The sequence below is a fragment of the Salvelinus fontinalis genome, chromosome 3, assembly GCF_029448725.1.
Source record: "Salvelinus fontinalis isolate EN_2023a chromosome 3, ASM2944872v1, whole genome shotgun sequence".
Classification (NCBI taxonomy): domain Eukaryota; kingdom Metazoa; phylum Chordata; class Actinopteri; order Salmoniformes; family Salmonidae; genus Salvelinus; species Salvelinus fontinalis.
Window position 1 is genome coordinate 23134293 of NC_074667.1, and position 11473 is coordinate 23145765.

Here is an 11473-nt window from a genome sequence, read left to right on the forward strand (position 1 = left end):
CGGATAGCAGATTTTTAAAGTTGTTGAGGGAGATAAAAGTCTCCAACTTCAGAGATTTTTGCAATTCGTTCCAGTCGCAGGCAGCAGAGAACTGGAAGGAAAGGCGCCCAAATGAGGTTTTGGCTTTAGGGATGATCAGTGAGATACACCTGCTGGAGCGCGTGCTACGGGTGGGTGTAGCCATCGTGACCAGTGAACTGAGATAAGGCGGCACTTTACCTAGCATAGCCTTGTAGATGACCTGGAGCCAGTGGGTCTAACGACGAACATGTAGCGAGGGCCAGCCGACTAGGGCATACAGGTCGCAGTGGTGGGTCGTATAAGGTGCTTTAGTAACAAAACGGATGGCACTGTGATAAACTGCATCCAGTTTGCTGAGTAGAGTATTGGAAGCTATTTTGTAGATGACATCGCCAAAGTCGAGGATCGGTAGGATAGTCAGTTTTACTAGGGTAATTTTGGCGGCGTGAGTGAAGGAGGCTTTGTTCCGGAATAGAAAGCCGACTCTAGATTTGATTTTGGATTGGAGATGTTTGATATGAGTCTGGAAGGAGAGTTTGCAGTCTAGCCAGACACCTAGGTACTTATAGATGTCCACATATTCTAGGTCGGAACCGTCCAGGGTGGTGATGCTAGTCGGGCGTGCGGGTGCAGGCAGCGAACGGTTGAAAAGCATGCATTTGGTTTCACTAGCGTTTAAGAGCAGTTGGAGGCCACGGAAGGAGTGTTGTATGGCATTGAAGCTCGTTTGGAGGTTAGATAGCACAGTGTCCAGGGAAGGGCCAGAAGTATACAGAATGGTGTCGTCTGCGTAGAGGTGGATCAGGGAATCGCCTGGAGCAAGAGCAACATCATTGATGTATACAGAGAAAAGAGTCGGCCCGAGAATTGAACCCTGTGGTACCCCCATAGAGACTGCCAGAGGACCGGACAACATGCCCTCCGATTTGACACACTGAACTCTGTCTGCAAAGTAGTTGGTGAACCAGGCAAGGCAGTCATTAGAAAAACCGAGGCTATTGAGTCTGCCGATAAGAATATGGTGATTGACAGAGTCGAAAGCCTTGGCCAGGTCGATGAAGACGGCTGCACAGTAATGTCTTTTATCGATGGCGGTTATGATATCGTTTAGTACCTTGAGCGTGGCTGAGGTGCACCCGTGACCGGCTCGGAAACCGGATTGCACAGCGGAGAAGGTACGGTGGGATTCGAGATGGTCAGTGATCTGTTTGTTGACTTGGCTTTCGAAGACCTTAGCTAGGCAGGGCAGGATGGATATAGGTCTGTAACAGTTTGGGTCCAGGGTGTCTCCCCCTTTGAAGAGGGGGATGACAGCGGCAGCTTTCCAATCCTTGGGGATCTCAGATGATACGAAGGAGAGGTTGAACAGGCTGGTAATAGGGGGTGCGACAATGGCGGCGGACAGTTTCAGAAATAGGGGGTCCAGATTGTCAAGCCCAGCTGATTTGTATGGGTCCAGGTTTTCCAGCTCTTTCAGAACATCTGCTATCTGTATATGGGTAAAGGAGAAGCTGGGGAGGCTTGGGCGAGTAGTAGCGGGGGGGGGGCGGGGCTGTTGGCCAAGGTTGGAGTCGCCAGGTGGAAGGCATGGCCAGCCATTGAGAAATATTTGTTGAAGTTTTCGATTATCACGGACTTATCAGTGGTGACCGTGTTATCTAGCCTCAGTGCAGTGGGCAGCTGGGAGGAGGTGCTCTTGTTTTCCATGGACTTTACAGTATCCCAGAACTTTTTGGAGTTAGAGCTACAGGATGCAAATTTCTGCTTGAAAAAGCTGGCCTTTGCTTTCCTGACTGACTGCGTGTATTGGTTCCTGACTTCCCTGGAAAGTTGCATATCGCGGGGGCTCTTCGATGCTATTGCAGTTCGCCACAGGATGTTTTTGTGCTGGTCGAGGGCAGTCAGGTCTGGAGTGAACCAAGGGCTATATCTGTTCTTGGTTCTGCATTTTTTGAACGGAGCATGCTTGTCTAATATGGTGAGGAAGTAACTTTTAAAGAATGACCAGGCATCCTCAACTGACGGGATGAGGTCAATATCCTTCCAGGGTACCCGGGCCAGGTCGATTAGAAAGGCCTGCTCGCAGAAGTGTTTTAGGGAGCGTTTGACAGTGATGAGGGGTGGTCGTTTGACCGTGGACCCGTGGCGGATACAGGCAATGAGGCAGTGATCGCTGAGATCTTGATTGAAGACAACAGAGGTGTATTTGGAGGGCAAGTTGGTCAGGATAATGTCTATTAGGGTGCCCATGTTTACGGATTTAGGGTTGTACCTGGTGGGTTCCTTGATGATTTGTGTGAGATTGAGGGCATCAAGCTTAGATTGTAGGACTGCCGGGGTGTTAAGCATATCCCAGTTTAGGTCACCTAACAGAACAAACTCTGAAGCTAGATGGGGAGCGATCAATTCACAGATGGTGTCCAGGGCACAGCTGGGAGCTGAGGGGGGTCGGTAGCAGGCGGCAACAGTGAGAGACTTATTTCTGGAGAGATTAATTTTTAAAATTAGAAGTTCGAACTGTTTGGGCATAGACTTGGAAAGTATGACAGAACTTTGCAGGCTATCTCTGCAGTAGATTGCAACTCCTCCCCCTTTGGCAGTTCTATCTTGACGGAAAGTGTTATAGTTGGGTATTGAAATCTCAGAGTTTTTGGTGGCCTTCCTAAGCCAGGATTCAGACACGGCAAGGACATCAGGGTTGGCAGAGTGTGCTAAAGCGGTGAGTAAGGCAAACTTAGGGAGGAGACTTCTGATGTTGACATGCATGAGGCCAAGGCTTTTTCGATCACAGAAGTCAACAAATGAGGGTGACTGGGGACATGCAGGGCCTGGGTTTACCTCCACATCACCCGAGGAACAGAGGAGTAGTAGGATGAGGGTGCGGCTAAAGGCTATCAGAACTGGTCGCCTAGAGCGTTGGGGACAAGGAATAAAAGGAGCAGATTTATGGGCGTGGTAGAATAGATTCTGGGCATAATGTGCAGACCAGGGTATGGTGGGGCACGGGTACAGCGGAGGCAAGCCCAGGCACTGGGTGATGATAAGAGAGGTTGTATCTCTGGACATGCTGGTCTCAATGGGTGAGGTTACCGCATGTGTGGGGGGTGGGACAAAGGACGTATCAGAGGAACTACAGGGTCCATTGCAAACCAAAACAATGATAACTAGCCTGAACAACAGTATGCAAGGCATATTGATATTTGAGAGAGACATACAATAAGGCATAAAGTGATTGCAGGTCATGATTGGGAGAGCTAGCTAAAACAACAGGTGAGATAACAGCAGCTAGTCAGCTAACACAGCAACAGAAGGTAAAAATGGCGACGACTGGGCAGAGAGGGTCGGATTAACTACACACAGATCCTGAGTTAAGGCACAGAGCCGACAGATAAAACACAAATAAACAGAATGGAGTACCATGAATTAATGGACAGTCAAGCAGGCATCAGCTATGTAGCCAAGTGATCATAGTGTCCAGGGGGCAGCCGTAGATGGAGCAGTGAGGCCTCCACTAAGCTAGCACGCGTTTAAAGTTAGTAGCCCGGGGGGTTGAGGGCACGTCTGCAGACCAGACGTGGTCGTGTCGACAGAGAATCCAAGCCGGATAGCGATGGCGAAAGAGAGGTTGTGAATTGTGTTTGCTAACTGGTGCTAGCTTCCTGGCTGCGCTAGCTGCAAGATAAGCTAGCAGTTAGCAGACCGGGGCAGGCAAGTTAGCCTTTGGGGGACGTCGCGATGGGGGGGGAAGTCTGTTTTTGCCTCTTCTTGCGGTGACGTCGATAGACCAGTCGTGGAATTAGTAGGGTTCCAGGTAGCTCTAGGTAGCTAACAGGCCTAGTAGGTTAGCAGAATGGGCCTTCAGCGGGCGTCAAGCCTGAGGGGCCTGTTGGAGTCCTCGGGCAGATTATGTCGGTATTCCAGTCGTAGAGGATCGGCGGGGTTCCGTGCTCCGTACCGGCAGTAAAGGGGTCCGGATATTGTAGCCCAGGAGTGGGCTTCAGTGGTAGCACAGGAGCCCTAGCCGGGTTAGCTTCAGGCTAATTGGTGCTTGCTCCGGGATGGAAACGCTAGCCAGGAGTGGTCACCCAGGATTGTGGTTAGCTAGTTGCGAAGATCCAGATGAAAATGTTCAGAGTTTGCGGTAGGAATCCGGGGATATGGAGAGAAATAGGTCCGTTATGCTCTGGTTTTAGTCACGTTGTTCGAACTAGCGAGAGCTTTCCGAGCTAAAGGTTAGCTGATGACCGCTAGCAATGGTTTGCTAACTGATAGCTGGTAGGCAGTTAGCTGGCTATCTTCAGTAGATGGATTCCAGATCAGAAGTAAATAGAAATACTTTAGAAAAAAGCAGATCCACGCCACATTGGGTGAGGCGGGTTGCAGGAGAGTATTTAGAAGTTGAGGTTTAAGAAAGTATTTTTAAAAGATATGCGAAGAAAAATATGTAAAAAGATATATACAAGGGACACGGGACACGACAGGACAAAGACGTCTACACTGCCACGCCATCTTGGAATTGATGACAGCTTTGTACACTCCTGGCATTCTCTCAACCAGCTTCAAGAGGAATGCTTTTCCAACGGTCTTGAAGGAGTTCCCACATATGGTGAGCACTTGTTGGCTACTTTTCCTTCACTCTGCGGTCCAACTCATCCCAAGCCATCTCAATTGGGTTGAGGTCGGGTGATTTTGTAGACCAGGTCATCTGGTGCAGCACTCCATCACTGTCCTTCTTGGTCAAATAGCCCTTACACAGCCTGGAGGTGTGTTGGGTCATTGTCCTGTTGAAAAACTAATTATAGACCCACTAAGCGCAAACCAGATGGGATGGCGTATCGCTGCAGAATGCTGTGGTAGCCATGCTGGTTAAGTGGGCCTTGAATTCTAAATAAATCACTGACAGTGTCACCAGCAAAGCACCCCCACACCATCCCACCTCCTCCTCCATGCTTCACAGTGGGAACCACACATGCGGAGATCATCCATTCACCTACTCTGCATCTCACAAAGACACGTCGATTGGAACCAAAAATCTCAAATTTGGACTCATCAGACCCAAGCACAGATTTCCACCGGTCTAATGTCCATTGCTCAAGTTTCTTGGCCCAAGCAAGTCTCTTCTTATTACTGGTGTACTTTAGTAGTGTTTTTTCCCCCAGCAATTTTACCATGAAGGCCTGATTCACACAGTCTCCTCTGAACAGTAGATGTTGAGATGTGTCTGTTACTTGAACTCTATGAAGCATTTATTTGGGCTGCAATTTCTGAGGCTGGTAACTCTAATGAACTTATCCTCTGCAGCAGAAGTAACTCTGGGTCTTCCTTTCCTGTGGCGGTCCTCATGAGAGCCAGTTTCATCATAGTGCTTGATGGTTTTTGCGACTGCACTTGAAGAAAGTTTAAAAGTTTTTGACATTTTCCAGATTGACTGACCTTCATGTCTTAAAGTAATAATGGTTTGCTTTATTTGAGCTGTTCTTGCCATAATATGGACTTGGTCTTTTACCAAATAGGGCTATCTTCTGTATACCACCTCTACCTTGTCACAACAAAACTGACTCAAACGCATTAAGGAAAGAAATTCCACAAATAAACTAGGAACAAGGCACACCTGTTAATTAACCTTTTAACACGTACCAACAAATGGGTGTGATCATTCTACAGTGGCCCCTATAGCATACACTCAAACCAGTTTGATTAGAACGCTTATTTAGAACATCTAGTTCCCATTGACGCAACAGTCAGCATTTGAGCTAGCCACATTTTTTTTTCACGTAAACATTTTGCACAAACACTGTCCTCACAGAGTTATGTCCTGAATGTGACAAGTTCATTTTTGGATGCAATGTTCAAACATTCACAGAAGTAGCTACAGCATAACACAATCATCCAAACCGGAAAATGTAAGCTACATTAGTCCTAGCGCTATCTGAGGAAATATTGATGCTACACAAGTGGTCATATTTAGATAACGACAGAAACCACAATATGAATTAGCTAATAGCAATTACTATTGATAATTCATCACATCACGGGTGAGCTCAACATTGATCGAAATAATTAACTAAAACACTTTCTAGAAATCAAAAGTAACCTGATGTGTAGTTTGTGCGCGCCTCCATGTTTGTTTTTCGCATCAACCAAATATAATATGCAGAGACAAGATGAGTTTTGTCTTTTTGCAGTATGCATGTTGAAGGGGGTGTGTTGTCTACGATCATTCACTTCCCTTCATTCACTTCTGGAAGTTTACCCGAAAGAGGAGTGAGCCATTCCTTCACCTCATTATAACGTCTTTGGTCTGACAGACGTTTACGAGACACCCAAAATGCATTGTATGATGTCAACAAACATGGCGCCACACATAGCTGGCAAATTGATTAGCATTAGCTCATTATAATCAGTACAACCTTCAAAAAGGTATTTTACACACATCATAGGTGTCCATCACAATCTATGCAATAATCAAAATGAATTATTTGTCACCGGTACTTGAAAACACGTGAATAAAACTGTTAACACATTACGCTCCATTCATACAATCTTCATGCTACAGTAACAACGACAGCATGATATGCAGAAAATAAGGCACTTACTTTGATAGGAACGCACACATGTCCAAAGTTATTTTTTGTATGGAAAACAACAATGGAGGCATTGGGGAAGGGCTCTCCTCGAAGAGGGAAGTTGGTCCGGCTTAATTAAGCCTCAAACATAAATTGTCAGCAACACTGAAATGGGCTACTTCCATGTGAATTAATGAGGCGGAACACACCTCAATTCAAACTGTTGTTAGAAAAAAAAACTTGTTTGAAAATATTTTGAAATTGACAAGTTCAAACATAGATAATTAGCAGGCAGCGCATGTTAACTGTCCTGTTGTGTATCAATCACATTTTGGAACATTGAGTGCATTCTGATATCACGTGCATAAAACAACTCACGCTGGGGCGACTGTTAGAGATATTTGGAACTCACGTATGAAAAGATTAATTGAAATGCATTCCAGGTGACAACCTCATGCAGCTGTTTGACAGAATGCCAAAAGTGTGCAAAGCTGTCATCAAGGCAAAGGGTGGCTACTTTGAAGAATCTCAAATACAAAATATATTTAGATTTGTTTAACACTTTTTTGGTTACTACATGAATCCATATGTGTTATTTCATAGTTTTGAAGTCTTCGCTATTATTTTACAATGTAGAAAATTGTAAAAACAAAGGAAAACCCTGGAATGAATAGGTGTGTCCAAACTTTTAACTGGTACTGTATATATAAATATATATATATATATATATAAATAAACTCAGCAAAAAAAAAATTGTCCCTTTTTCAGGACCTTGTCTTTCAAAGATCATTTGTAAAAATCCAAATAACTTCACAGATCTTCATTGTAAACCCTTAAACACTGTTTCCCATACTTGTTCAATGAACCGTAAAAAATGAACGAACATGCACCTGTGGAACAGTCGTTAAGACACTAACAGCTTACAGACGGTAAGCAATAAAGGTCACAGTGATGAAAACTTAGGACTCTAAAGAGGCCTTTCTACTGACTCTGAAAAACACAGAAAGAACGACGCCCATGGTCCCTGCTCATCTGCGTGAACGTGCCTGTGGGAGAGGTACAGGGTGGCAACAACAACTGCCTGAGTTACACAAGGAACGCACAATCCCTCCATTAGTGTCCGCAATAGGCTGAGGGAGGCTGGACTTAGGGCTTGTAGGCCTGTTGTAAGGCAGGTCCTCACCAAACATCACCGGCAACAACGTCCCCTATGGGCACAAACCCACCGTCGCTGAACCAGACAGGACTGGCAAAAAGTGCTCTTCACTGACGAGTCGCGGATTTGTCTCACCAGGGGTGACGGTCGGTTTCGTGTTCATCGTCGAAGGAATGGAGGGTCCGTCATGGTCTGTGGCGGTGTGACACAGCATGATCGGACTGAGCTTGTTGTCATTGCAGAGAATCTCAACGCTGTGCGTTACAGCGAAGACATCCTCCTCCCTCATGTGGTACCCTTCCTGCAGGCTCATCCTGACATAACTCTCCAGCATGACAATGCCACCAGCCATACTGCTCGTTCTGTGAGTGATTTCCTGAAAGACAGGAATGTCAGTGTTCTGCCATGGCCAGCGAAGAGCCGGATCTCAATCCCATTGAGCACGTCTGGGACCTGTTGAATCGGAGGGTGAGGGCTAGGGCCATTTCCCCCAGAAATTTCCGGGAACTTGCAGGTGCCTTGGTGGAAGAGTGGGGTAACATCTCACAGCAAGAACTGGGAAATCAGGTGCAGTCCATGAGGAGATGCGCTGCAGTACTTAATGCAGGGTGGCCACACCAGATACTGACTGTTACGTTTGCCCCCCCCCCCCCCCTTTGTTCCAGGACACATTATTCCATTTCTGTTAGTCACATGTCTGTGGAACTTGTTCAGTTTATGTCTGCTGTTGAATCTTATGTTCATACAAATATTTACACATGTTAAGTTTGCTGAAAATAAATGCAGTTTACAGTGAGATTACTTTCTTTTTTTGCTGAGATAAATATATATATATATATATATATATATATATATATATATATATATATATATATATATATATATATATATATATATATATATATATATATATATTACAATTGCTTGGAAAACTGGGTGGGCAAAATCCAGTCTGCTGGTTGGAGAATCCTGCTGTAGAGCATCTATAGATGGACTAACCAAATAAAGTCTATAATAAAGTATATTATTTATAAATTGTGACAGATAATACATATTTGGAAATATCCAGCTGAGATTAAATGCATGCATTTTATACAGATGCAGTTTGGCTATGAATTCAAGGATTTAAAACAGATCAAATTAATTTACCTGAGATTTTGGCATGCCCTTGTTTGTTGATGGGTGATAAAGACTTGGCAACTCTCTTCTTAACCATAAAGATATCTTTAATCCTGAAAAATAAGAAATTGTCTTAAGCACTTCAGACCTTGTTTCAAGCAGTTTGGTTGTTTGAACAATAGTCTTATCATATATTCTCTGTAAAGAAAAGCATGACAATTATTTGAGCAACATGCGTGCAATGGTTTGATTGTAAAGATTATTTTGGTAAACTGACAGCCATGTAACGCTGCGTTTGTTTTGAGCTCGAGCCGCAGAATAGTTTCAGCTTTCACATTCCTTCTCTGGATGCGAGTTTTATACCTGCGTACAACTTTTTCCAATACCAAGTTGCCCTTAATCCGTTTGTCGTCGTCAATCTCTTGAAAAAAAATTCATTCCCATGTTGACTTGTGGTATGAGATACTGTGTAATAACTGCGTTATACAAATATCCGCATGTGATCGACTCGAAACGTCCAAACTATCACGCCCAAGGAAGGTTCTAAATGTTGGCTGGCGAGCTGATACTGATAGCTAGCGTGGCTAGATGGCTGGTTAACCCTAAATTGGTGTATCAAGTTCAGGCGATATATCAACTATATTCAGACCGAACGCGACTGCAATTTACGAATACGGCTAGTAATACTGGTTACGATATTTACCTTGTTCGCTCTACAAACGGCGAATTCTATAGAATAGCTATGATAGACGAGAAATCCCCTGGCCAGACCCTAAATAGATGGCCATTACTTTTTGATATGCCCCGCCCCCGGACTTCGACAAAATGGGATATTTTCTCCAAGCCTCTCCAATAACCAATCAAAGGTGCAATCTGCGTGTATCCCGTGTATCCCGTGTTTTGGTTGGTGACGACTTACACCAGCCCTGCTTTGCTTGGTCAAGTCCAATGCTCGTAACGTGTGTGAGCGACTCCCCTTCCCCCAAACACAGGGGTGTGTCATGACGTCAGAGGTAACGAAGAGGTAAACAACTTTGACCGCGTGAGGTTTAAAGCAACATTGTTTCTTCGCAGACACTGATACAGTGCTACAATAACACTGTAACAATATGATAATAGATGCGCTGAAAAGGAAAGTATATGATTATGTACCACAATTCTGTGCAACGCACTCTCCTTTGATACGTGGCCACACAGGTGGCAGCATTGTAATAAAATATGGACTTACAGAGAGGCTCTGAATGAAACATTGTAGCGACATATTCACCGATATTCTCATGGTCTCGGAGTTCGTATTATTATTATTTTAATTTTAGGATTGTGCGTATGCGGAAGCGCGTGTGTGAGAGAGACAGGGAGAAAGAAAAGGACAGAGAGACAGAGGGGTGTGTCTGCGGTGTGCTGCGGATGGCGTGTCAGCTGCCTAACGTAGCATAAACATGCTTTGTTGCTATGATTGTTATGCAATGTACTCGTGGAACAAACTATAGAGTACCATGATCCTCCCTTCCTCTCCTTTTAGACACAGACCGGGAGACCCACTGAAGAATGGTAAGTGAGGTTAGCAACAAACATTCAAATTCAACATTGGTGATATGGATATTTTACATAGGTGGTTTCAGTTCGGTTCACGTGTTTTTGCATGATTTATTGAAGGATTAGTGCATATTGTATGTTGTGTCAGTGACATGCACGTTGTGTTGGAATTCATGCCATGGTGTGTGTGTGTGTGTGTGTGACAGGATTGGGGGATGGTGTTCGGGTGAAGGGCAGGGGTGTGTCGACAGTGTAAACATAGTAAATGCGACAGAATGGAAGGAAAGATGGAGAGAGGCTCCATCCCGGCCCATACAAAGTAACGGGAAAGGCAGACAGGGCATGGAATAGGGGGCTGCATATTTATTTTGTAATGTTGATTATGTTGCCTTTCAATGAAACGTAATTACATTTATTAAATGCCTGGTCAATGTTACAATAGGAATACATTGAAGCTTTCATGGCCTACTCAAACTGGTTTAATATTTCTATTCTGGGGGCTATTTTATTTACCTATTCACATATTCTGTTAAATAATCTAGTGTGTCTTCCTATTGTGTGTTTAGAAATAAAATTCAATTTATTTTAAGATATATATATTTTTTAAATGCTCAAATTCACTATGCTTGAAGCCAGTGGTAGGTTTTTTTTCCCCTCCAGAGAGAACAAAATGCAGCGATATCTCCTTTCAAATCTACTCATACCATGTTGTGTTTATCAAACGTATATTGCAGTCTCATCACCTCTCCAGTTATCCCTGGATCGATCCAGCCATCAGCACAAGGTTAGCACAATGCTGGGGGCCGCTCTCTGTCCCCTCCTCTTCTTCTCCCCCTTGCTGTTTCGGCATCACTGACTAAAGGTTCCACTTTCACCCGGAACCTGGGACATTTTCTGCAACATAACAGTTTCAGTTTCAGCCCCTCATCTGTGTGGTTTAAGTGACGAGACACCACATCAATTCAAATCATACAATGGAATAACTATATCGATAGATTCAATTTACCATATGCCACGTGCAAAATACCTGTTACAAATAGGAACCGTGTCTAGGCTTACCTATGAATGCATTTTT

The 11473-nt window shown here is 44.4% G+C and overlaps 1 protein-coding gene across 4 annotated transcripts in view; it reads right to left on the minus strand.

Moving 5' to 3' along the window:
- The window catches only part of LOC129841237 (vitamin D3 receptor B), a 78958-nt gene extending 69227 nt beyond the window's left edge, over window positions 1-9731 (minus strand). The window contains exons 1-2 of one of the 4 annotated variants that reach the window (XM_055909419.1): window positions 9566-9731; window positions 8893-8975 (exon numbers count right to left, since the gene is read on the minus strand). In XM_055909419.1, the coding sequence (XP_055765394.1) occupies window positions 8893-8959 (67 nt within the window). In that variant the 5' untranslated portion in view covers window positions 8960-8975; window positions 9566-9731. Of the gene's footprint in view, window positions 1-8892; window positions 8976-9139; window positions 9162-9225 lie in introns of those variants that run through there. The other 3 variants (XM_055909410.1, XM_055909437.1, XM_055909428.1) reach the window with 3 other exon arrangements.
- Between the last annotated feature and the right edge of the window lie 1742 nt (window positions 9732-11473).